The sequence below is a fragment of the Zalophus californianus genome, chromosome 11 (assembly GCF_009762305.2).
Source record: "Zalophus californianus isolate mZalCal1 chromosome 11, mZalCal1.pri.v2, whole genome shotgun sequence".
NCBI lineage: Eukaryota > Metazoa > Chordata > Mammalia > Carnivora > Otariidae > Zalophus > Zalophus californianus.
This window is the reverse complement of record NC_045605.1, coordinates 7,889,062-7,917,000: the sequence shown is the minus strand read 5'-3', so window position 1 is coordinate 7,917,000 and position 27,939 is coordinate 7,889,062. Positions and strand designations below refer to the sequence as shown.

Here is a 27,939-nt window from a genome sequence, read left to right as displayed (position 1 = left end):
CTCAATCCCCTTCACTTATTTCACCCATTCCCCCACCCACCTCCCCTCTGGCAGCCATCAGTTTTTTCTCTATATTTGAGAGTCTGGGGATTCTTGTGTTTTTTTCTTTGTTTTGTTTCTTAAATTCCACATATGAGTGAAATCATATGCCATTTGTCTTTATCTGACTTATTTTGCTTAGCATTATACTCTCTAGATCTATCCTTGTTGCTGCCAAAGTCAAGACTTCATTATTTTTTATGGCTGAGTAATATTCCATTGCATATATATTCTTCATCTTCTTTATTCATTCATCTATTGGTGGGCACTTAAGTTGTTTCCATAATTTGGCTATTCTAAATGCTGCAATAAACATATTTTTGTTTTATTACCATACCATCTTCTGTTATTTCCCATTACAAATATGCAACAATTGATTTTCATTTATAATTTAAATAGGATTTAAGGGAAAGGATTTAAGTTTCATAGTTTTGAGAACCAGAACTGGACTGTAATGCTGTTGCACTACTTATTAGCTGAGGAATCTTGCACAACTTACTGAACCTAGTCATGTACCAAGCTCCCTAATCTCTACTATATAAGCACAGATAATGGGCTGATTTCCACAAATGCCTAGGGAGGGTTATAACATAAACATGTAGACAGAGCTAAAAACATGCAGTCGGTTGAAATGCCTAGGAAAAACAAAGAGAAAAAAGAAACCTAAAGTGCTTTGTGGGGAGAGGTGTCACAGATTGTGCCTAACCTTGAAGAATGGGCAAGAACATAAGGCATGTGATAGACAACAAATGATAATCAGTTATTAATTTAATCTGGCTCACAGAGCAACTTAAACTTTGATGAAAAATAAACATTTCTCCTTTTTGCTGTTTCTTATTAAAATATCAAGTTGCTTTGTAAAATATACTTTAAAAATAACTAAGCTAAGCCTCTGACCAGCAAGCAAGGTTACCATGGACTAAGTGGAAGGGCTTAGGGGCATATCTAGTTTTGTCTCATATGAAATGAATGGGACACAATTTAGGATGTTCTTCAGTTACAAGGAACAAAAATAAGACCATACCATCAGTTGTAGTGGTTAAGAGTGTGAGTTTTGGGTGTCTTGGGTTTGATTCTGGCTCTTCGACTCATAGCCATATGAACTCTGATAAGTAATATCTCTGAGCTCTTCACTTATGTAGTGGGCATAAAAATACACAACAGTAGGGTTGTTTCAAAGATTATGATAGTGTGTAAAGTGCTTAAGTTAGTGTTTTGACTACCAAATCCTTTTCTCCATATCCTTCAAAGTTAACTCTCAATAAGTGATAGGTATATTATAATACTGTGATATCATAAGCATATGGCCTTTGAACTTGATCAGATCTGGGTTCAAATCCTGACTCCACCACTTTTTGATTAATGACCTCAGAAAGTTGCTTAACTTCTCTGAGCCTCATCTTCTTATTCACTTATTTATTTTTAAACTTTCTTTTTAACTTTTTTTTTTTGAGAGAGAGAGAGAGGAGGGGCAGAAAGAGAGAATCTTAAGCAGGCTCCACATCCAGTGCAGAGTCTGATGCAGGGCTCGATCTCATGACCCTGAGATCAAGACCTGAGTCAAAATCAAGAGTTGGATACTTAAATGAGTGAACCACCCAGGTGCCCCTCATCTTCATATTTAAAATGAGTATAATAATACAAATGTCTTTGGTGACGGTAGAGGTTAAATGAGATAATGCATATAATGTATATCCAACACATGGCAGGCGTTCAACAGACGCCAGTCATTTTTACCACTTTCCCTAGAGAATATCATCTAAATTTTTAGCATAGAATCCAAGGTCCTTCATAGTCTGGCCAAACTCTTTTTCCAGCCTCAGCTCTTAACACCCTCCTTCTACACTCCCCTTCTTCCTCCTCCGCTTTTCCTAACTCCTCTGTCTTCCACTTCATAAACTTCTACTCTTAGAACTGGGATTCTGTTCTTTAAGGAAATAGCCCCTTTGGGATTCGAACCAAAGGATGAGAAAGAAAGCCCCCATGTCTGATCTTGGTAATTAAGTCAAAACCTTTCTTATATCAAGGCTTATAGTCACCTTGGGGAGGGCTTAATCTCTTACAACAATAAGACACTGGCAACTTTTTCTCTTCCTGAAAAATTCTATTAATATCAAACACACACACACACACACACACACTTGGTATTTGTCATTCTTCTCTGGCCTCATTAGCTCTCTTGCCAGTATTTCATCTTCCGCTACCTCAGGTGTTAGTAGTTGCCCAGCACTAGAGACAGTGGTGATTGTGACAACCATGAGCATTAAACGTAGTAACACACAGTTGAGCATTAAACGTAATAACACAGCTACAACTCAGTTTTCTCTGTTGTTGCCTTAGAGAAATGTAGCCCAGATTTCTACATGAAATATCTTGATTTTTAAGGTGGCAACAAGTTTGGAAAAGAAAAAAGCATGTAGGTTGAAAAACACGCCTGAATGCACTCTGTGGCCCATTAGTTCAGAATCTCTACTCTAGAATATTCAGATAGCACTGCCAGTGATTTTTGTGTGCATTTTGGGGCTTACAAGGATGATGCTTGTGGACTCAACTTGACTATATTCCAAGTGCCTGGCACAGTGTCTGGTACATAGCACACACACAATAAATATACATTGGATGAAAGAGTTGTGCAGACATCCCCTTTCATGGTTAAATTTATTCACTGTCACTCAATCTAATGGTTGGCCAAACATTTTGGTTTCATTCTTAGACTAGTTCCTGTTAAAGTTCTGCTATTGGTGTTTCCCAGCTGCTAAACTATGTTATTCTTAGTACTTTGCTTTACAGTTTGTTTCAAAATATCCTGGATGCATCCTGCTTGTGTCAGACATGGTCATCACACTCCCTCAATTGCCTTGTCATCGCTATCGTTCTCTGGCATCACACTTTCTACATCGTAATATTGCCAGTACAGAGAAAATGCTTTCACTGTCTAAGGAATGACAGGACTAGTCCATGATTATTTCTCCCACATCAGAGCATCTTCCTTAAACTGTACAGAGAATGAAAATGGTTATTTTTTTTAAGATTTTATTTATTTGTCAGAGAGAGAGCACAAGCAGGGGAAGTAGCAGGCAGAGGGAGAAGCAGGCTCCCCCCTGAGCAGGGAGCCAGATGTGGGACTCGATCCCAGGACCCTGAGATCATGACCTGAGCTGAAGGCAGATGCTTAACCGACTGAGCCACCCAGGCATCCAGAAAACGGTTATTTTTACTACTTCACTCATTCACTCAAAGCTAGGTCACTGAAAAAAAGAATCCTTGAGCGTGTAACTCTGTGCTTGGCACAAAAAAAAGAGAAGACAAAACACGACCTTTGATTTCAAGGAGCTTACAGTCAAGTAAAACAGTAGGTAACAGCTTAGTGTACCGTGTGCTATAGAAGAAAGCACACAGGAGAGGCAGTATGGACAGGAGAGGTGAAGAGCACTGATTCTGGAGCACACTCCCAGGTTCCAAGTTTGGCTTCACTACTTACCAGCTGTTTGAACAAGTTATTTAACATCCTTGTGACTTGGGTTTTCCCATCTGTAAAATGGGGTGTAAGGGAATATAGCTCACAGATTAAGATTTAAGTGAATTAAAATGGGTAAAATGCTTAGACTAGTACCTAGCATAAAGTAACTCAATAAATGTTACGTTACTATTACAGAAGGTGCACTTAACCTTGTATGTGTGGTTGGTGTGTGGAGGTAGCTAGGTAAAGAGAAAGTCAGAAAGATTTTCCTGAAGTAATTATAGATATAAGCCTTGAAGATCTCTTTCCTCAACAAATATTTATCAGGTGTTTGCTATGCGCCAGGCCCTAGATGAATACATGTAAAACAACAGGGCTTGGAACATATAGAAGGAATACTTCCTAGGCAACAAGAGTAGCAGGTTCAAAGCCATGAAGATGTGAGAGGTCAAGGCGTTCTTGGAAGTGCACATAGTTCCCTGTGAGGGAGAACAGGGCTAGAGTTAAGTAGAGCAGGAGATAACACAAAGAAGTAGGAGTGAGGTGTCAAATTGTAGACAGCCTTGTATATCACACTGTAGCATTTGATATTTATTCCATAGACATAGGAGCCAAGGAAGAGTTTAAGTTGGGGAGTGACCATCTTATTTGTGTTCTTTACATTACTCTCCTGATAACATTAATCTGAGCAAACAGCAATGTTCTTTAGGAAGGGAGACCTCCCACAAAACTCCTTATAGGAGAGTAGTGGGATGGTTTTTTATGCAAATCAAAACTAATGGAACTTGAAATAAAAGCACTTACAAATTCTAAAGTGAAAGTGAGTTTTCCACATGTGAATGGAGCATGAGATATTATCTCAAAAAGAAACACCTGATAACACAGGTGTTTCTGATAAAACCCCTGATAATACCTAAAATAACAACTCAGGCCTGGCCCTTCTGGATCGATCTCATACCCTTTTTGTGTCTCATTCATTTAATCAACAAACATTTATTGTGCCAGACACTGCTCTAGACACCTGAGATACAACAGTAAACAATAACAAAAAGATTTCTGACCGCTGGAAGACAGATAATAAAAATTAAAGATAAGTTAATTACATGAAATATTAAAAGGAGATAAGTATCATTGAAATTTAAAAAATGAAGCAGAGTAAGGAAAACTGGGATTGTCCCTTCATTATAGGAAGCATAATAGCATGAGTTCAGAATGGAATGAAAGGAACTGCAAAGCTGTCTGCAGTGTAAAATCCATGATAAACTACCGTAGGTGCGAAGTCCTGTCACTACACAGGGGTCTAAGCTGCAGAAAGAGAGCCACTCCTTAAAAATTGCGTCTGTGCACATATACGTACACATATATTAGAATGACATATATATGTATTATATAAATCAAGATTCTTTACAGCCTATGTAAGTCGTCTTTGAACAATGTGATGTGGACAAGGCTTAAAATGGGCTGGAACATTTTCTCCCCATTACTTCCACAATAAACAATGCCAGTGTTGGGGGGGGGGTGTATGTAAATGTGTGTTTGCTTTGGATAGCATCTCCTGCTTGGAACAAAGCCGGCCAGAGCCCTATTCTTCTACAACCTGTCCTGATAACAGCCCAACCCTACAGGAACCCCAATTAAAAAAAAAAAAATCACAAAACAAACAAACCTCCTTCAACAACATGGTATCATGGAGTGGTGTCCTTAATCGTTAATCCATCCTTTATGTAGTCCTGACTTCAAGGGAAGAATGCCACCTACCGAATCATCCGCACCAGTCAGTCGGTCCTGCAAAGTGCAGCAACACTCAGCTCGACCGGGGTTGGCTCCAAATCCCCTCCCTCCGATTATTCTCTGGCCTTAAAAAAAATTTGCCACTATTTGGGCTGTCAGGAAGTTATGCTCTCGGCACAGATATCTGATAAACACTTCCACATATTGTAGCCTTCTCAATGGCTAAGCCAAATTTCAGAGTCCTCTCTCGCCTGCATTTTCCTTAATTGCGCTTTGACGTTTGGAATGCCCATGTCTTTGCAGCCGCAGGCAGCGGAAACCGCTGGTGCAAATTGTGCAGGGACTGCTGACCCGCGGCTGCAGAAGCCAATGAGGGCTACCCGAACACCCTAACGTTCGGGGTTGCTCAAGAGGTCAGGCGATGCTGGGGGCTTCCCAATGTGCACAGCCCAGCACCCTGCGACGCGCCGCTCCAACCCGAGGCCTCGGGAGGGGGAGCTTAGGGCCTGGGGCGGTGGGGTTGGAGTCCGGGTTGGGGGGCCCCTCTGCAGTCCACTGAAAGCGAGGCAGGAATCACCGCAACTCCTCGGTTCGGGCTGAGGTGGCCGCGACTGCGCCGCCGCACGCGCTGCCGCGGCGCCGTCCCCCGCGGGCGCAGCGCAGGCAGGGATGGGGTCGGGTGCGCGTGGGCTGGGCGGAGGGAGAGGCGCGCGTCCGTGCCCTAGAGACCCCCTTAGTGACACGGGCCGGTGAGCTCCTGCGGGCTGGGCCTGCCCGGAGTTGCGGGCTGGCAAGGTCAGTCGGTCGCCTGTACCCTAACAGAATTCTGCAAGCCGAGAAGGACGCCTGACTCCCGGCGCCGCAGTCCGAGGCAGCCGCTGGGAGCGCCGCGGCCCGAGGACGGCGGCCGGGGGCGGGTCCCGGCGCGGGGCGCCCGGCGCGGAGGGGGCGGGCCCGAGGCGGGGCGGGCCGCGGCGCGGACGAGCGGTCGCAGCCGCAATCGCCTGCAGCCCGCGGTGCCGAGCACAGCAGCCGTGCATGGCCCCGACGGGAGGCGCGCTGCCCGCACCCGGAGCCCGGCTCCCTGCCTGAGCGCGGCAGCCGCCTCGGGCCCGCGCGTCCTCGCTCCTCCGGCCGCCGTCCCGCGGACATGACCGCGTAGCCTCCTCCTGGGCTGGGATTTGCGGTAAAGTCTTCTTCATGGAAGCGATGTCCCCCCAGCAGGAGACTCTAGGGGGGCAGCCGGGGCGCTCCTCTTCCCTGACAGGCGTGTCTCGGATCGCGGGAGGCCCCGGCACCAAGAAGGTGAGGACGTTGAGCGGCGCCCTGCGCCCGCCGCCACCCCACTCCCAGCGCGCGCCCCCCGCGCTGCCACCGCCGCGCACCAGCCGGCCGCCTCGGGAACTGAACGCTCGAGGCCGCGGCCCGCTGCGTGAGTCTCGGGACGTTCCTGCCTTCCCCGCCCTCACGGCGCCGCGGTCTCCCAAGTCACCCTGAAACCCCCGGGGTTCGCGCCTAGAGTCGTGATCGCTCTCGGAGCGGCCCCCAGGCTGCCTCCCGGTCTCCATCCGCCGCGGGACCGGCGGCCGGGCCCCTCCTTCAGTCGGGGCGCGCGGGCGGGCACTGGGGCCTCGCCTTTACCCGGCCCCCCTCCCCCGAGGGCTCGGCCCCTGGGTCCCCCCCGAGGTCTCCCGGGCGCTCACCGCCTGCGGACGGGGTCAGCTCCGAGTCGTCAGGGGCCGCGGCGTCGGCCAGGGCGCGGCAACCCGCGCTGAGGAAGGTAGGCTGGCGGGCGGGCGGCGGCGCTCAGCCTCTCACCTGGACGCTGAGGCGCGGCCGCTCCACGGCGGTGTTTTTTGGTGGCGGGGAGGAGGTTCCTGCGCCCAGCGCGGCGCTTCCGCCACGACTCCCGGGTCTCCGAGGTGGTGGTCGGACGCGCAGGTGTGCTTGGGATGCTAACGGTCCACACGGCAGGGGCACGGAGGTTTGGTTCGGCCTGGACTCGGGCCGGGTGGGGCCCGTGGGCTGCGGCGGAGGGTCGTGGGCGCCTGGCACAGGGGCCTTCGCCCTGCGGGGTCCCCTGGCCCCCGGGTCGCGTTGAGGCTGGAGAGGGGCCGGGGCGTGGGCGTGGGCGTGGGGCGGCGCTCGTGTGCCCTGTCAGAGCCGGGAGCGGCGACGCGGGCGACAACTTGCAGCGTTCCTTTCCGGTGCACACGGCCGCCGTGCGGCATGCTGGTGCCCACCGGGCCCGGCGTCTTGGGAAGGGTCCCCGAAGCAAGTGCACGTGGCCGCCAGCCGCCGGCCTCTGCTGCCCCCCTGTCTGCGGGCAGGATTTGGGTGTTTCTGGCCGTGTCCGTTCCTCTTACACTCCTTCCCCCAAGACCCTCGGTTATTTGGCCCTTTTTTGCCCTGTGTCCTGGTGGTGCCCTTCCAACTTCACTGGAAATAAACTGGGGTTAGAGGGATCACCGAACGTTTCCCTAAGGAATGTCTGGAGGCACCGCGTTTTTATCATTAGAGCCTGGAGGGGCTGCGCGGGCCTTCGGGGGGTCCGGACCTCACAGCCTTTCGTGGCTCTGCACACCAGGATCCTGGGTTGGCTAGAGGTCAGTTGGGAGGTGAGGTGGTGCTCCAGAGTATAGAAGGGCATGGGCGCTCCCCAGGACGTCGACCATGTCGCGGGGCCACCTAGGAGTGCCCGGGAACCTGGTGATGCATGGGCTGAAGTGGTGGCCAGCCTTCGATGTACTGAGGCTGTGCTGTGCCCGTGGCGCTTTTTCCCTTCTGAGATGCAGGGATAGCGCGTGTGCGCGTGCGCGCGCGTGTGAAAATTCACCGGGCTAGCGCCACATTTGGGAAGGTAAATGCATGTTCCAAGTAATTGACACAGACTTTAAAGCATTTTTTAAATTCTTGTATACTTAAGGAATTGGGAAAAATCAAAGATTTATATCCCTGGGAAGTTAGTTGTCTTCCTTTACTAAGGGAAATGAAGCATACTGGCAGAGGGCATTGGATCATTTATCAAGTAGTACTTGCCCAGTAAATGAACGGTTGCCTCACATCTTAAGCTATTGTCCTTAAGATGCTGTCCTTCATTATACATCCTAATGGGTTGTCACATTACCAGCAGTCTTTCTCTTTTTTTCTTTCCTTCTTTTCAAAGGAAATAGAGTTTGCTAATCTGGACACTCTACAGCTTTTTACTACCTTTGGGTCAAAGATGATGTTGAAGAACTTTTCTCTTTTGCTTTTAATATTTTTTTCCATAAAAGTGCACCTCTCTTATTTTAAATATTAGCACACATGCCTTGATTTTAGACCTCCATATTAGGAATAGAAAATAATCATAATAAAAATACTTCCAACGTATAGTTCATGGAATCATTGCCATTTACACTCTTATGGACACCAGTCTTCATGTAACCCAAATACTCAACAGACTGATCTTTATGTTCCATCTTGCCTTCTTGGTGTTTGGTAGTTTTAGTGAGTCATGAGATTTATTTCTTAAAAAGTCTGCTATGTGGTTGCAGTGTTAATTACCAAGGTGTGGATCAGTGTTGTTTAAATTGCCAGTTACAATCAAAATTATAAAAAAATTAAATAGAAAAAGAAATCCTAGCAAATTAGTAATGGTGAATAGAGTTTTGTATTACTTCTTTTTCTCTATTTCATATATGTATGTGTATTTTGGATAGTGATGTAAAACATGTATTTTTCTGAATGGTCCAAATTTTTAAAGACGGATCAATATATGGAGTCAGTTCATCTGGCTTTTAGTTCTCATTCTATTACTATCTTGATGATCTTGAGGAAATCACTTGACTTGTTTCAGTTTCCTCATTTGTAAAATGGGAATCAAAGGGATAATGCTGCAGAAAGTGCTTTGAAAAGTATATAGATGACAATTACTTCTTTTATTCTTTGAAAACAAGATGATCTTTAATAGAAAAAGCAAAACATCTTTAAAGCTAGTCATCCTGAGGACTATTAATCCAGAATGTAGTTCATGTTCCCAGAAATTACTGTTAAGAAGGCAGTTTCATAGAATGTGGTGAAATTTGGAGTGTGATGACCCAGGTTCAGGTCTCCACTGTGCTGGTCCTCTCTTTCTGACCTTAACCTTCAGTTTCCTATTTCTAAAATGAACATAACAGTAATACTTATCTATTTAAGATTGTTGGGAATATTAAATGTGAAATTGAGTGAATACTGTCATATAATAAGCACTCAATAAGTATTAGCTTCTGTTGTTTGTACTTTCTCCCGTATTTGTGGTTCATACTGTTGTCCCACTTGTTCAAGCTAAAATCTGGGATTCATTTTCAACTCCTTCATTTCCTTACTCTACCACAACCATCAGAAAGGCCAGTCAACTATTACTTTAAAACATATCTTGAATTTCTCCACTTCATCTACTGCTGCCACTGTAGCCCAGGCCAGACTACCACCATCTCTCATTTGTACCTTTACAGAAACTCCCTAACTTGTCTAACACCTTTCTTGCTCTTCCCTGGCCCAGTTTCCACTTAGCAGCACCAGAGTGATCTTTAAAAATGTAAGTTGATCATATTGCTCACTTGCTTAAAATCCTATAGTAACTTTCTATCATGTTTAGCATAAAATTCTGACTCCTTTGCTTAGCCTTCTCTATTTCTCCCGTCTTATCTACCTTTTCCACATTGTTGTGTATTCTTCAGCCACATGGGCCTTCTTTTTCACACATCAGGTCTCCAGATCATTCCTTGTCTGAGGCCTTGGGCTTTGCTCTTCCCTCTGCTTCTGCCACAGGTCTTTGTAGTGTTGACTCTCATGTTGTTCAAATGTCCGGCCCTCTCAGAGGCCTGTCCTGACTATGTAAGTGGAAGTTGCTGCCCTCAGTCATGCTCTATACCTCTGTTTTATTTTCATCTTAGCATTCATCCTTGCCTAGTTTCTTATTTACTTCTACTTCCATTACCTGAACCCTTCACCAGATGGTGAAAACCGTGAGAATAGGGACCTCATCTGTACTGTTCAAGGCTGTCTTTCCAGTGCTTAGGACAGTGCACATATTAGGGACTCAATAAACACTAGCTAGCTTATACAGCAGTGAACAGGACAGGTATAACCCGTGTTCAGAGTGTTTGATTTAGACCAGAATCAGCAAATCTTTTCTCAAAAGACCAGATAGTAGATAATTTAGGTTTGTAGACCATAAGGTCTCTGTTGCTGCTACCCACTTTGCCACCGTGGCAATAAAGCAGCCATTGACAGTATGTAAATGACTGGGCATAACTGTGTTCCAATAAAACTGAGTTTAGAAAAACAGGCAGTGGGTCGCTGGTGTATAGTTTGCTCACCCCCTGGTTTGGAGCATTGCTGTTGATGAGAGCTTTCTGTGCCAGTACTACTGCTGTTTATCTACAATGTCCTGTTCGATAACCACTAGCTAGCTACATGTGTCTATTGAACACTTGACCTGTGGCTGTACAACTGAGGAACAAAAAAAATTTAACAGCTTCACTGAGGTATAATTGACATACAGGAAACTGTACATATTTGAAGTATATAAATCTGTAAGTTTTGGCACATGTATATACTTCTGAAACCATCACCACAGTCAAGAGAATGAATATATTTATCATCCCCCAAAGTTTATGTCCCTTGCTAATCCCTTGGTTTGCTCCCCCTTCCTAGGCAACCATTGGTCTGTTTTCTGTCACTGTAGATTAATTTGCATTTTCAAGAATTATATATAAATGGAATCATACTATGTATTTTTTTTGCTTCTTTAATTCAATATAATTATTTTAAGATTCATCATGTTTTTGCATAGATCAGTAGTTCATTTCATTGCTGAGTAGTATTCCATCATGTAGAGAGGCCACAATTGAGTATTCGGGTTTTTTCCAGGTTTTGGCTACTACAAATAAAGCTGCTGTGTACATTCATATGTAAGTCTTTGTATGGACCTATGCTGGTCCATCCAACGTAAACACTTTGGGGTTGAATGGCTGGGTCATATTTTAGATGTAAGTTTAACTTTTTAAGAAACTGTCATATTTTCTGAAGTGGTTTTACATTCCCACCAACAGTATATGAGTCTAATTTCTCCACATCTTCACCCATACTTACTATCTTTTTGATTATAGCCGTCTTAGAGGAAATAATATTGTATTTCACTGTGGTTTTGATTTGCATTTTCCTAAGGACTAATGATGTTGCGCATCTTTTTATGTGCTTACTTATCATCCATGTGTTATGTTTAGTGAAGTTCCTATTCATTATTTTGCCCAAATTCAGTTGGATTTTTAGTTCTTACATTATTGTTTTGAAAGTTACTTATATATTCTGATTCAAGTTCTTTATCATATATATGACTTACAAATATTTTCTCCCATTATGTGGCTGGTCATTTTATTCTTTTAACAGTGTTTTTCAAGGAACAGAGTTCTTAATTTTGATGAAATCCAATTCATTTTTTCTGTAATTTTATGTAATTGTAATTTATTTGAATTTAAATTTAAGGTGCCACAATTGTCTATTGGATACTATACTGGACAGCACAGGTTGAGAGAAAGAGACACAAGCAATAGTAACAAAAATTAATGGTGATAACTATTCTAAAACAAACAAACAAACATGGATATGGAGCTAGACCACTCTGGCATTAAGGTTTCAAGGGAAGGCCTCTTTTAAGTGAGGCTTTACTCTTTTATGAGTGAAGACAAGATGCTGTAAAAAGATTTTGAGAAGTAGGAGCAATTATTCGAAGATGCTGAGGTGGGAAAGAACAGGATGCTTTTGAGGGGCCGGTGTTTAGAGGCTGTGTGAGAAGGTATTCTCTTTATTTTACAGCCACATTTAGTATTTTAACCTGAAACAGAATTACCTATCTGGTTTATCCACCTTTATTCACTAGTCAGACAATTTGACTATTTCTAGAAATCAATGATTTTCTGTCACTTAGACTCTTCAGAATAATACACAATAGATTTCTATAGTAATTTCTAAAAATGTGGTTCTAAAAGATAATATCATAGAGATAATACTTCTGAATAATGCATTCTGGATAGAATTCTGGATTAATCTTCTGGATAATGTATCTTTGAGGATATCCACATTTGGATAGAACAGTTTTTATGAAATGAAATGGAAGCACGTATTAGAGTAATTTCGATTAGGGATCATTTGTGTCATACTCAAGCACTCTGACCCTTTGCTTTCACATACCAATTGAAAACTCCTTGGAAGAAAGACTTATAGGCACAGAAAGTCAGTTGGAGCAATAGGATTTTAAAATACCTCCAACATATTAAAATGTGACAGCCGTCTGTCTTGTCTCTCTGCATGCTGTGGGTCCAAATCTGTTTATAGCTGCTCAGGTAGAACACCCCCGAGAGCCAACTTTGGCCATGTGTGTGTCTTATGCTGGGGTTTGAATGAAACATCTTGGTGAGTAAGCTTTAGTTTTACTCTATAATACTGAGCAAATATTATGCCTGTGGTTAAACCAATATCTTCCTGAATCCTTGTCTTGTGTTATTCACAAAGTGAATTGATAAAATCGGGTACATGAAGTTGTTTTGGCTCAGAAGAGTCTGAAATTATCAAAGTCTGTGTTAGGATTGATCAGAAATGGCCTCTGTTATCACTGATGTGATCTCCAAACTTATGACTGTACTTTGTTTCTTTGCCTGTAAAGTGATGGTAATAATCCATATCTTGTATATTTCACAAGTTGTTTCATATGGATCAAAAGAAAGTATATTCTGCACTTTTAAGTGCAGAAGCCAATTAGTATCTTTTACCAGGTGAAAGGATGTAAAGCAATGAAAAGAGTTTTATTTCTTTGAATTTGATAGAAGAACATATACATGCAAATGAGTGGATGCTATCTGTCTTATTCAGCTCAGACTACCATAACAAAATACCATAAATTGGGTGGTTTAAATATCAGACGTTGATTTCTTAAAGTTGTGGAGACTGTGAATTCCTATGATCTGGGTGCCAGCCAACTCAGTTCCTGCTTGAGGGTTCACTTCTTGGCTTGTGGTTGGCCATCTTCTTCCTGGGTCTTCATGGGAGACGGAGGGGAAGTGGGGAAAGGAGGAGGGAGGGAGAGAGGTGGAGATGGAACTCGGTATCTCTGGTCTCTTCCTATAAGGGCACTAATCTCATCATGGGGGCCTCACTTTCACGACCTCATCTAAACCTAATCACCTCCTAAAGACCCCCACCTCCTAATACTGTCGCATTGGAAATTAGAGCTTCAACATATGAATTTGGGGGGGACATAAGCATTCAGTCCATAACACTGTCCTTCAAAGTAGTTATTCTTGAAGGTCATAAATATCAAATAAGGTAGAAACTTGAGCAGAAAGATAAGAATTTAATGTTTATAATTTATGGGATAATGAAAGGAAATTTTATTTTATTTTATTTTATTTTTTATGAAAGGAAATTTTAAAACCTCTTTGAATGCCTAACTATATATAATACATGTCAATTATATGAGGTAAGTATTATTAACTTATTTCCACAGAAGAAGGAACTGAGCCCTGCCAAGGCCACATGTAGTAAGCAGCAAAGCTGGAATTTGAACCAGATCTTCCAACTCTATTTCTTTTTCTAACTAGATTATAGATGCTTTTGTTACTATTTGTAACATAAGATATAGGAGGGAGTAGATCTGAATTCTATATAACCAGCTGAGAAAAGCACATTTGAGAGGTTTTTTTCCTGAGAGGTAATTGCCTTCTTTGCGGAGCAGAATCTCTACTTTCTCCATCTACCAGTGAATGTTATGTTCACTGCTGCCATTAGGTAAATGTTAGGTAAATGCATCAGTCAGGGTTCTCCAGAGAAACAGACCAGTGTCAGTCCCATGATCTGCCATCTGCAAGCTGAAGACCCAGGAAGGTCGGTAGTTCAATTCACCACCATCTTTTCCTGAGTCAAAATGAGATGAGATGTCCCAGCTCAACAGTGAGGAAAGAAAAAGGGGGCGAATTTCTCTTTCCTCCATTCTTTGTTCTATGAAGGCCCTCAAGAGATTGACTGATGCCCACCCACTGTGGGGAGGGCCATCTGTATTATTAAGTCCAGTGATATAAATGGTAATCTCATCCAGAAATACCTCACAGATACACCTAGAAATGTTTAATCTGGGCACCCTGTGGACAGTCAAGTTGACCAATAAAATTAATCACCACAGTAAATATAACTAATAGTGACAATCAATGACATAATCATTAGTCTGATTACCTTGGAAATGTGTGGGTTTTATGCCTTGGAATCTGTCATTTTCAGTTTTATATAAGGCACTCATCGTACTTCTGGAGTTCCTTAGCCAGGTCTGCTTTCCAGGCTGATATTTGAGTCTTGCTTGCTGTTGGAAAGCTTGGCATATTCCCCAAACTTACAGAACTGTATTTCAGAGTTAGGTGTGGGTGCACTGAATTCTATGCCTCTATGGACAGTCACGTGTTTGGCACACCCAGTTGAAACACTCTCAATTCAGAAAATATTTTATGTCATGAATCTTGAGTGTAGGAAAAAACTCTTGCTTCCATAGTTATTTTTACTTGCAATGTGAAAATAGTGCATTTTAACATGGCAAAAGAAAAAATTTTTGTGACTCTAACATTCGTATGTTAGAACAGAATAAATTGTATTTTTCATAAAACAAAACTTAAAGACAATCTTATTTTTACACATTTGTGTAAAAAGTAATTATTAATTTTAAGTAAAATAGTTAAAATAGAGAATTGCAACTTAGAGACTGAAAATTCACAAGTCAGAGATACTAACTAGTGCAGTTGTTGCTCTTGGTTCCGAAGTGGAGATGGCTGTGAAAATCTGTCACACTCTGTGATTTCACCAGTGTCCCAGGTTATGACTCGGGGAAGGGTCTGCAGGACAAAAGGTGGGTGGTGTTCGGAAGGCAGTTCCCGCTCCCTAAGCCCCAGTGTTCCGTAGACTGGGAGAGGTGACACAGCTTAATGGCACCCACAGAAAAGGAGACTTCAGTAATTGAGGTGTCTGAATCCTTTCAAATTTCTTATCCTGCCATCCAGGACTTGGTGGCTGTTCTTTTCAAAGTGAAGACATCTTTAGAACCACATAACAACTTAACACAAATATGTGATTATAAAGCTTGCTTTCCTAGAAGTTATCAGTAGCTGAAAATATATTAGATTTCAATTTAAATTGCCACCAATACAGCTTATAAACTATAAAATATCACAGAAATAAGTGGGTATATAACTAACACCAAGGTTATATATGCGTATGTATACACACTTACACGTACATAAACTTGTATACATAGTGCTTTGAAGAAATGTATGTACGTTTTGTTGTGATTTATTGGAGTTTCATGACTCACACTTCTCTCATCCTCAGAGCATTTGGCAAAAACCTCTACTACAGACTGAATGTGCCCTCTCGGAAAACTCATGTTGAAGTCCTAATCCCCCTGGGTTAGATGAGGTCATGAGGTCAGAATCCCCATGATGGGATTAGTACCCTTGTAAGAGACCAGGGAGCTTACTCTCTCTCTGTCTTTGTCCCCCATGTGAGGAGGATAGAGCTGGAAGGCAGCTGTCCGCAAATGAGAAAGAGGGTCTCACTAAGAACTGAATCTGCTGGCACCTTGACTTTGGACTTCCCAGCCTCCAAAACTGAAAAATAGATGTCTGTTGTTTAGACCACCCAGTCTGTTATTCTGTTATGGTAGCCTGAGCATACTACCCCTGAAAGACAGTTTCATTGAGGGGAAAGTTTGCTCTCCCATTCTTTATGTTGGTATCGCAAGTGTTGTAGGTCGCAGGGACTCTGCAGGTCGTGGTGTGTGCAGAGAGCCTGCAGGCTGGATGCTGATTTTGGTATTGGCAACTGCCCCGGTTTTCTGAAGCAGCCTTGGATGGGGGTGAGAGTTAGCCATTGTTTACTTACGGAGGACTTAGCTACAGTGTGGGAGGCTGGAAAAGGGAGCAGAGGAAACTGCCTTCTGTCAGCCACCTAGAGTGGGGCTTGCAGGCAGCACAGCCCAGTTTCTTTTATAATTTTGTTTCAGTCTGATTTTCTTTATCTAGGACAAGTTTAGATTAGAAACATCCGACCAACAGCAGACATAGTCCTGTCAGCACTGTGTGTCGGTGCTGTGCTGAGCAGCCTTGACCTCATTTTGACAGACAGCTGTCACATGGCACAACTGACTGAAAGGTAAAACCTATTTCTGGATGTTTGGTCACTTGCGTGTGGACTCTGAAAATGGAATGTATGTGTGCCCACATCAGCTCACATTTCAAAGATGTGGAAAACCCAGCTGCTCTGTGGCCTTTTGCTTTCCTTGTTTACCTGGGTCCTAATTTACACCTAGGAGAGAATCTATTTCCTCTTCTACCCCTGCATTTACCCTCTTGAACCTCAGCTTTGGCTGTAGTCTTTGCTAGGTGATACTACGTCTGAATCTGGATAGACCTGGGCCTGTTTTCCATTCTCATTTTATGCATTCTGTTTTTTACCATTATGGTTTCTGGATTGGAAGGCCATACCCTCCCCCTCTGCATGAGGAGAGTGAGAGGTTGCTGTAAGGCAGAGCTTCCCAAGCTTCCCATTAGAGATGTGTCTGCTACCGTCAGCCCTTCAGCCACTAGGCAGGTAGATGGCTACCAGGGCAGCCAGAGAGCCTCTTTGTTTATTAGAGTGTGTCATGGGTGTGTAAATCCTCTCACCTTGAATGGGCCCTGCCTTGCAAGGGATTATTAGGGACAGGGCATTGGTGATTGACCCTGTCTACTCTAGGGCGCTGCTGAAAAGGAATCGTGACCAGAGGTTGAAATTGGTGGCTTTCCTAAAGAAGAAAGTCCAGCCAACTTCAAGGCCCACAGTGACACTCCAGAAGCCTGCATGGGTCAGGCAGAGGCAGAGGAACGAAGCATAAGGTATAAAGGGAATTCTGCTATCCTCCTATTTATTTATATACGGTACTGATGCGCTCTAAAGCATCACTCTGTATGTTACACTATCGTGGTGTTTTCCATGTCAGAGGACTTTTTGCATATAATCTTATTCTATTCTTTGTGGTAGGTCAGATGGTTATGTCATCTTATGGAGAGGACTCAGAAGTTAAGTGCTTGAACCAGGTGCAGAACTTAGGTCCAGTGTCTCCTAGCCCAGGGCCCATTCTCCTACATTACATAGATTCTCATGTTTATTGTTTTATTTCAAAGTCGCTATCCCATAGAAGGAGGAAAGAAGCCAAAAGTAAAAGTGTATCTTTCTTAATCTCAGAAAAGAACTTATATCCTTCTATAACGATCTGCTGTGATGACATTTGTTTTAATTAAATGCTCAGATTGATTCTGGATGGTATGACTGGAAATAAATAGAGGATCACACACATCACAGACCAAAGTGGCAATAGTGAGAAGCTTCAGCTCACCCAGTGGTCAAAACCTGGTTGTGATAATAGGACCTAGAAGCAAGATGCAGGGTTAAAAATAATTTTCTTGTTTCCTTGCAGAGCTAGTGTCTCTTAGGTATGCCTCCACAAATTAAATACTGCAGGTGTGTCGGGAAGACAAGAAAGAAACAGTTCATTGCTTACAAAATTGTATAGACTAGCCACAATAGAATTAATGGTCAAATTTGAATACGCTAATTTGTAAATTTGATTAAATTTTTTTCTAGCTTTGAAACTTGAATTCTTTAAAAGCTTTCCTATGTGCTGCTGAAGCAAGCACTCAAAGTCCTCATTTTAATGTTAGGCTAATTTTAAATGTTTGGAAGTGACTTCAGCACAGTTGACTTAAATTCAACTAAAATGCTTAGATGTTTTTCTTCATAAAGTGACTGTAACAGAAGAAAGGATGAAAAATTGCAGTTCACCTGACTTAAACCTTTCATCCTGTTCCTTTCTTTTGATAGGCATTTTTTCCTATAATCTCTGAGAATTAAGAACGACCAGATCCAGAATGATTTAGAGGTTCTGAAAATAGTACTGTATCTCTTGGTTGATATGAAGTTAAACTTCTAATGAGAGACTACATGCAGGTTTTTATGTAAACAGTGTTTTCTGAGTTGTTGAAAATAAAAGACCAAAAATTTTGTTCTTCGGCTACCTGTTTACAGTTTCATTTTCCTACATAGGCACACTTGTATCACCACCTTAAACTCTCAGATATGGGCAGTGTTAATTCACTGACTTAATACACTGCTACTGAAAATTTACTGTGTGAAAATGGTAAGGCTCGGGCATTGGAGCAGTAGGGGATGATCAGTGGACGTATTCCTCAGATCTCTGAGGAATTCCAATGGAAAGCCACTTAAACATTTTATATAAAAATATGTTGGACAAAAAGCAAATAATTTTCATTTTCTTGTATTGTACTACGGATGATTATTATACAAATAAAGAAAATAATGGCTCTTGGCTATGAGCCAGTTTGCTGGGATGGAACCCAGTGGCTTAGTAGTTTGGTATTTAGCTCTTTGTTTTTCTTTTTCACAGCTTTATTGAGATATAATTCACATGCCATAGTATATTTAGAGAATCGTGCATCTGTTGTTGCAGTCAATTTCAGAACATTTTCATTACCCCAAAAGAAACACCACACCCCTTCGTCATCATGTCCCAATCGCCTCATCTCCCCAAACTCTGGGCAAACACTAATCTACTTTAAGTTTCTATAGATTTGTTTATTCTGGATTTTTCATGCAAATGAGAGCATATAACATGTCCCTTGGGACTGACTTCTTTTAATTAGCGTAATGTTTTCAAGATTCATCCCTATTGTTACACATGTCAGTGTGTCTTTTATTGCCAAGTAATATTCCATTATGTGGATATACCACAATGTGTTTATACATTCATCAGTTGATGGACATTGGGGTTGTTTTCCACTTTTTATCTATTATAAATAATGCTGCTGTGAACATTCACATGTATGTTTTTGTGTGGACATGTTTTCATTTTTCTTGTTTATGTACCTGGGAGGAAATGCAGGATCCTATGTAACTGTGTTTAGCCATTTGCAGAACTTCTGAACTAGGTTCCAAAGTGACAGCGCTATTTTACATTCTCACTAGTAGTTTATGAGAGTTCCATGTCTTCGCTGGCACTTTTTATGTCTTTTTTATTATAGCCATCCTGATGAGTATAAAGTGATATTTCATGGTTTTGATTTGCATTTCTCTGATGGCTAATGATGTTGAGCATCTTCGCTTGTGCTCATTGGCCATTTGTATATCTTCTTTAGAGAACTGTCCATTCAGGTCCTTTGCCCATTTTGAAATTGGCTTATTTATCTTCATTTAATTGTGACAATTCAATAACAATTCTTTGTATACAAATCATTTCTCAAACATGATTTGCAAAAATTTTCTTCTGTGGGTCTTCTTTTACTTTCTTAATAGTGTCCTTTGAAGCATAGAAGTTTTTAATCTTTTTTTTAAGATTTTATTTATTTATTTGACAGAGAGAGAGACAGCGAGAGAGGGAACATAAACAGGAGTGGGGGAGGGAGAGGCAGGCTTCCTGCTGAGTAGGGAGCCCGATTCGGGGCTCGATCCCAGGACCCTGAGATCATGACCTGAGCTGAAGGCGAGCGCTTAATGACTGAGCCACCCAGGTGCCCCTAGAAGTTTTTAATATTGACAGTGTCCAATTTATCTATTCCTTTTCCTTTGTTGTTTGTGCTTTTGGTATCATATCTAAGAAACCATTGCCTACTCCAAGTCACAAATATTCTGCCTGTGTTTTTCTCTAAATTTTCTTATAATTTCTGATCTTACTTTCAGATCTTTGATTCATCTTGAGTTAATTTTTATATATGGTATGAGATAGGAGTCCAACTTAATTCTTTTCCATGTATATATTCAGGTGTCCCTGCACCATTTGTTCACAGGTAATTAACTTCAATCATCAGATGTTTACCCTGTAGTTCAAAGTGGTAAATGTCAGCACTATGTTAGAAGATGTAGTTTGCAGTATACAAGGATGACTCTTCACCATCCAGTTCCATAGCAATGCTTACATTTCCTTAATGACAGCATTTTAGCAGAGCCCCTTAAAGGTTTGTTTGTTTTCCTGTGTGTGTGTATGGGATAGTGATATAGATATGGAGGATAGTGGATTTTAAAATTCACATAAACCTTCATTTATTGAGTACATAGTTTGTACCAGGCATTGTACTAGGCTTTGGGAATACAAAGAGAAGCCTACGATAGAGCAGAATTCCAGTAAATAATTGTTGAAGGACTGGAGAAAGTTGGAAAGAAGTTACAGTCCCTGCTCTCTAGAAATGGACAGAAATATAAATAATATGAAATGCCATAACCGAGGCATAATATGTGAAGCAAGATAGGAACACAGGGAATTGAACATACAATTAATACAACTGATTAAAAAAGAGTTGAAATGGAAAGCAACTTGCAGATTAGCTGGTAATGTAGCTGCAATTTTGCTATTATTGAAATGTTTTTAAAAATGAATTACAGTCATTTGGTTCTCATTTTCAGTTGTGACCTCTATTTTACTTTTTGGCAGAATAGGTCTTTGCCTTTATTACCAAATATAACTGCAGAAGAGACAGCTCAGAAAATCAAAGATCTAATGACTTTCTTCTGTTCATGTTATACTTCCTTGATAAATTGCTGTTAGTGAAAACACAGCCATTTTAAAAATGTAATCACATTTATTCCCTTTTACAACTTCTTCCAAGGTCCTCTTTATCTTTCCCAATTGGAAGTGGAGGGGTAAATAAATGCGATATCATGTTTGTTTTTTAGCTCATATAAAATTCTTGTTTCATTTTTTGGGCCCTTAAAGACTAGGTAAGTGGTATCAAGTATCAAGAAAATCATTTCCAAAAGTTTAATGGAATTAATTTTTAACCTAATATATAGTTTGTCAATTTAGAAAAAAGAGATTACTGGGGCGCCTGGGTGGCGCAGTCAGTTAAGCATCACGCTCTTGCTTTTGGCTCAGGTCATGATCCCAGGGTCATGAGATTGAGCCCCGCACTGGGCTCTCCACTGAGCATGGAGCTTGCTTGAGGTTCTCTCTCTCCCTCTCCCTCGGCTCCTCCCCTTTTTCTCCCCCCTCCCTCCCTCTCTTAAAAAAAAAAGAAAAAAACAGATTACCTCTTTAAAAATACTCAGTTTCAGAACGGCATCTAGTATTTGTGAGGTCATCTAGATATGAACATCAAGCATGTAGGCATTCTGAAAAATCATACTGTACATTGTGATTTTTAAGCTAACAGTAACAACAAAAAGCACTGTTTTAAACCTACTCTCTATTTTCTGTGAGACAAAGAATCATAGTTTTTATTGTCATTGAACAACTGAAATTTGTTGGTGCTGGTACAGGCATGGCCTCAACCTGTCCTGACAAGCTTACACAGTAATCTACTTGTAGAGGAATCATAGTCTCTTTCTATTTCCATGTATTATATTTCACACAGTTGTTATAAACAAAAAAGAAAATCTAATTCTTTATTGCCTGAGAACAGATTCTTTGATAGATAAGTGAATTTGTTTCGAAGTCACCATTGCCCCTTTGTTTTGCTATACTTTTGAACAAAAGAAAGAGATCTGTGTATTTTTAATGAATTAACACCTAAATCTATTTATTAAACTCTTGTTATATTGGCCATTCTTAATTTTTTTTTTTTTTTTTTTTTTTTTAGAGAGAGCTGGGAGGAGTAGTAGAGGCAGGGGGAGAGGCAGAGAGAGAGAATCTTAAGCAGGCTCCACACCCAGCATGGAGCCCAACACAGGGCTGCATCTCACGACCTTGAGATCACGACCTGAGCTGAAATCAAGAGTCCAATGCTTAACCGACTAAGCCGCCCAGGAGCCCCTAAGACTTTTAATTATTTACAAGAGGAATGAATCCTGTGAATCTTAAATTGGTACATATAATGTTTATTTCCTTGCATATCCATGGTAAATCTTTGGTGGACATTTAACATGAGAATATCAAAAATAGAAGGGATTTAAGAGACTGTGTAGTCCAAATTTTCTGATTTTCTAGATTAGGAAATGAAAGTCCATAGAAGTGACTGAATTTCCTTGGGTTGCATATCTCATTAGTGGTGAAACTTACTACAAACAGTAGGATCTCAAATAAAAGTAATATTCTTCCTGTAGTTTGATTACATTCTGTTGCATATGAATCCACTAGATGAGGTAGATACACTCTGCATTTGACTCTTCATACATCTGACAATTTTATAACTAAGGAAACATGGTCTAATTAGTGTGGATATGGACCTCTGCATTAGGTCTCCATGAGAAACTCCTATTTTAAAAGCACTCTTACAGAAGAAAATTGGTCACCCTTATTTGATTATTCATTCTCGTGTTTAACAGCCATCACTCTCAGGAAGATTTCTTTATGTCAGAAGGTTTCAAATTTGGGGGTCCATGAATCCCTAAGGAATCCATGTTATGCAGGTCTCTGAACCCCTTGAAATTATGTGCACAATGTAATTCACAGCTTTTTAAAATTTTTCGGAGAACCACTACCCAAAATCAACATGGTTTCTCAGTCTACAGTTTAGCAGCATTTCTGTTTGTGTTCTCTTCCTTGGAAGACATTTTCTATCCTCCATATTATGATTCTGCGTTAAATTTAGAGATTATTTCTCCTTCCAAATGAAGAACTTCAGATCATTTTAGCTTTTCTCACAGACTCTTCTTCCCCCAACATCTTAAATCATATTTATGGCTGTCTTTTGAACATTTCTAAATTCTTTCTAAACCTGAAAGGCAAGGAGCTCAGAATTACAAGTTCTGTATGCATGAAGATTCAGTTAGGAGCTTAGATCGGCTGACCGTGGTGTCAGAGGGTTAGGGGCTGCAGAAGCAAGGCTGCTGAGATAGATCCAGGAAGGTGGTTCCACTAGGGTAGACTAGGCAGACCCTCGTCTAGTTCAAAACTGAAGGTGTAAGGAGCCCAGATAAAGTTTAGGATTGGGTACATTTCAAAGTTCAAAGCATAGTAAATAGTTGCTGAATAAAGGGAGTCAGGGGGCTTAGGGGCAAGAACATAACTCTTCTGAATCCACCATTCTAAGGCTAGTGTGACTGCAGAGGTGGCCGGGAGAAGGAGAATCTGGGAGACAAATATTTGTAGGTCCAGTGGCCTGTCCCCACATGAAGAGTCTCAGTGGTAAAAGACTGGTTGATTTTACTAAGAAATGTGGCAGTTTGTTCACATGCACATTTTCTGAGGATTTCACCTTCAGGTCTGGGCTAGACCAAGCCCCCTGACTCCCAAGAGATGTGAGTAATGGAAACAGCGGGATGGGGCTGACAAGCTGTAAGATACAACGTAGGTTATCAACATCACAGACTTTTCTGGGAATCTGATGAAAACCGTGGGCTTTCTCTCCGGAAGGAAGGCATAAATACATATCATGTAAACAAGAGAAGTATACAATTTAACCTTCCCTGAAACTCCTTCCTGGTTAATAAATAATTCCTGATTGAGAATGGTATTCTCTATTTCTTACCCATTTCCTTCCTGTCTTTTATTCATGGTTTATGTAATTATGTCAGTTGCTGTCTGAGCTATGCTAAGGAGGTTTGGGCATATAGTTTCTACATGTGAGCCAAAAGATTAATGGGGAGAAAGCAACACTGAGGCAGGATGCTGGTGACAATAACTGTGGAAAGGTCCTGGGGACATGGTGAATTTGGGCGATAAGAATTTTGCCAAAGAAAGCCAGTATCCCCTTCTCATTCGATGATTATTCCTCTGTTCCTGTGCCAGGATCTAGGTTTGATTTTACTAGAAGCAATTCCTTTATGAATAATGTAAGGAGGTACTGATCCTGAACCAGTTAGTTTTCCTGGTTCTTACTAGAGCAGCACCTGGTTCCCAGGATGGCTGGCCTAGGTCCTCCAGCGGTAGGTAAGACCTCTGGCCAGGAGAGGGTGGGACAGTAGAGCAGGAAGAATGGCCACAGCCTGAACTTCACTCCTGGCTGTTGATGAGCATATTGGTGATTTTACTCATCCATTTCCAGTGGCAGGCCCGCTAACTCTATCTAGAATTGTGAAATATGTAAGACTGAATTTAGAGAGTGATTATCTGGATAATCCAGGTTGAATAAATCCCCATTTACTAAAAATTGTAGGTCCTCTGAGACAGAGTACTGAAATTATCCAGTTAATCCTATGTTTATATACCACTTAGAAAAGGAAAAAAAAAAGTCTTTTTGTTCTTTTTTTAAGTTACAGCAAAAAAAAAAAAAATCTGTTTGGAAGAAGGGATCCCCAAATGTATAAATATTTAAGTTTAAAGGTCTATTAAATGTATAAGAATCTAGTCTCTTTTGCTTTAACTGTGTTTTGTTTGTTTGTTTGTTTTTCTTTTTTTTCTCCCTTTACTTGATCTCTTCAAATCCTGACTTTCCTTGAGGCCCAGTTTGGGGCCTACCCTGCCCATGAAAGAGAGACAGTAGAGTTACTCAGATGACATTTTGAAGTATAAATGAGATACTCCTGTCTTGCCTTTAGCAGAGGGGCTGGAACATAATAAACAACATTATCTGTTAGCTACAGTTGAAGATAAAGGTTATGATAATGTTTTTCCCAAATACCTGATCAACACTTAACCTCCTTATTCTCTAGCTATAAAAAATATTTAAAGCCTTTACCACTTTTTGACACTTACTCTCTTAGTTAAGATGTTATTTTATCTCTACAATGAGATTGCAGACTCTTTGAGAGGCAAGGATAGGCAATACAAAATTTGCTAAATTGGTTTGAAAGTTGGCATTTACTGGCTTTACAAGTCACATGGTCTTCATTTGAATTTTTTTTCTCAACAGAAAATGAAAACACTAGCAGAAAGGAGGAGGAGTGCCCCATCTCTTATCCTGGATAAAGCCCTACAAAAAAGGCCCAGTACCAAGTAAGTGAATAGCCTCATATTACACATTTGGTATTGTGCTATGTTTTTTTATTTTTTTTATGTGTGAGGTTTTTTTGTTTGTTTGTTTTTTATCAGCATCAAAATTCTCTGTTTAATAATAGAAAATATGGCTTCTGTGCTGAAAAAAAAAATAATAAGGTCTGTATTTTATGTGACTCATAAAGCCTTTTAGAGCTGTTCTGTGTGATCAGTTGCTTTAAAACGAATTCAGAAATCTCATATCACCTAGTACACAAATGTGCAGGCTACACATATTGCTGAAGTTTATTTATAGAAACAAGTAGCAATCAGAATACTAAAAGATGAGTTACTTTAACCACCACATATCTTGGTTATGCACAAACCTTACCTTATTTTTTATCATAAGTTGATACCTGTGCCTGGGTATGAGGAAATTTTTTACCAATTTTAGATATGAAGAAAGATAACCAAATTGAGGTTATAAAAAATGGAATACTGATTTCTTGTATGCATTATTAAATTAATTAGTGAATTAATCTGTAGAATTTGAAGTGGAAAACAAGTTAACTCACTATGGAAATGACCATTTCACCTATTAAGACTAAATACCATTTCAATAGACATTTTAAGCAAGTCTTTCATAATATGTAGAAATTTAATGAATATTCAGTCATTAACTTATTCATTAATTTTTAAATGGCATTTTAACCAGGAGGAGTTTTTATGTTCAAAGGAATCCTGTGATGATTTTCCTCTAATCTGTGAATCCTTTCATATAAAGTGAAGTCCTTATCACCTTTACTTAAAATGAGGGTATATCTGATATTTTTATGAATAATGTGCTAATTTAATATAAAATCTGTATGAAGGCATGGTGTTTTTTTTTTCCAGTGCCAAAAATAAATTATAGAACCAAATCCCAATTAGTGAAACTTCCAAAATACTTTGGTTCCTCTCTTAGTATTCAGCATGTTCTCAGACTCAGGCAGCTCCCGCACCTGCCCCTAGAAGACACATACTTTAGGCATTGGGTTGATCAGATCAGGAGATGTAAATTACTTTTAATAGATGCCTAATCAAAACGTAATTAGGAAGATACTCTTCTTCCAAATAAATAATACATTTGACTGCCTATATAAATGACTTTTGGATTATTTGCATTAATGTATCTTTGCATTAGTGTGGAAAAAAGAGAATGGTAATATTTTCACAGTTTGACCTTGATTATCTAGAAAGCTCATGAGTAAGTATTTTTGGGGGGAGGTAGAAGAGGCAGAATTGTTAGTACAACTGTATATATAGATATACATATAAAAATAACTTTATTATCTACTTTAAAAAACAGTTTTGGGTATAATTCTTATTGGAAGCTTCTAGGATAGATGTGTCCTAGGCTTTTCAATTATAAGTAGCCCTTATATAAGAGAATCTTTAGCCCAAGATCAGGCGTCAGTAGTGGCCCACTTACTCTCAAGCCTGTGAGAATCTGTAATAGTATGCATATAGATACTTAAAGCTCATGTTTGGAAGTTTGGAATTTTGTGGAGCATTTGAGTTTATCTCAGCGATTGAGTGGGCAGTGGCCAGCGATGGTAGACATCATGTAATGCACAGGGTATCCTGCACGTCAAAGAATTGTGGGGGTACCTACATGGCTTTGAGGGTCTCGTGCATGGCATGTTTGTGAAGGAAGCTGAAAAACTTTATATGACTGTCTCTGCCTATAACCTAACTCTGTTTTATATATAAAGACAAAGTATTTTTATATACTTTTGTCTTAATAAACATTAAATTTTCCAAAAATGCCACTAGCTTGAATATCAAAAGATAATAGTACTTTATATTATTTGGGATCATTTCAGAAAATCGTTTGACTTTATTTCATTTTCCAGTACTTGTGTGTTATGGTTTCTTACTATCCAATGTCTCTTAAATTTAAATATATGAATTGTAAGTAGTGTAAGCATCTGACTACTTCATTGTCTTTTAGTATAGTCAGTCAGGAGCATACACCTATTGAAATACATAATTTATTAATTACTTTTATTTTCTTTTGTATTACTGTTAGGGCATTTTGATACTTTTGAAATTCTGTTAAATATCTGTGAATTTCGTTTCAGGGTAGAAAAGGAGGAATGGAAATGAATACATATGTGTAGATGTTAGTATCACATTGGGGAATTGGGTCTAATAAGGTTGAGAAGGCAGATGAAGTACCAGGTCTGTAACACTGACAACACTCACCCACCTTCCCGGGATTGTTGTGAGTTAGAGAACGAATGTACTAATGCACAGCCATGTCCTTCCCCATTCCTGCCTTCCCATTACCTCTGCAATAATTAGGGCTTACATTAGAGACAGTTCCCCAAATTTCTGCCTCAGAAATAATGAAATATGATGGACTTGTATCAAAATAATCAGAGGAAAAAAGTATATTTAAGTTGAAGTTGTATATGTTTTAATCTTCAATTTATTTCTTAGGAGTTTCTCCAGGTCAGTAAAGTGAATGCATAGCGCAGGGCAACAGGGCCTTCATCTCTGGTACAGAAATAGTGCTTTTACTCTGTGTAGTGTTGGGCGGTTAATGCGTACAAAAAGAAAGCTGTTGGGTGTTGAATGTGTACAAGGTTTTTGTATGTAATGTGATCACTGGATTGGAAAGAACCATAAAGTTCTTCTAGTCTGGTGGTTTCCAGAGTTTTCTAGTTAGTGTTCTGCAGTGGGATCCAGACAGCTGCATAATTGTCAGAAGCTCTTCATGGTTGATTCCAGTACCCCCTTGGTGGAGAACCACTATGACAAGCTA

General features: G+C 40.7%; 1 protein-coding gene across 5 annotated transcripts in view; it reads left to right on the top strand.

Annotated features, from left to right (window-relative positions):
- Positions 1–5,942: 5,942 nt before the first annotated feature.
- ARHGAP20 (Rho GTPase activating protein 20) overlaps positions 5,943–27,939 on the top strand; it is a 140,711-nt gene continuing 118,714 nt past the window's right edge. For 3 of the 5 annotated variants that reach the window (XM_027580996.1, XM_027580999.1, XM_027580995.1), the window contains exons 1-2: positions 6,254–6,535; positions 25,069–25,151. In XM_027580996.1, the coding sequence (XP_027436797.1) occupies positions 6,431–6,535; positions 25,069–25,151 (188 nt within the window). In that variant the 5' untranslated portion in view covers positions 6,254–6,430. Of the gene's footprint in view, positions 6,026–6,253; positions 6,536–6,855; positions 7,011–25,068; positions 25,152–27,939 lie in introns of those variants that run through there. The other 2 variants (XM_027580998.2, XM_027580997.1) reach the window with 2 other exon arrangements.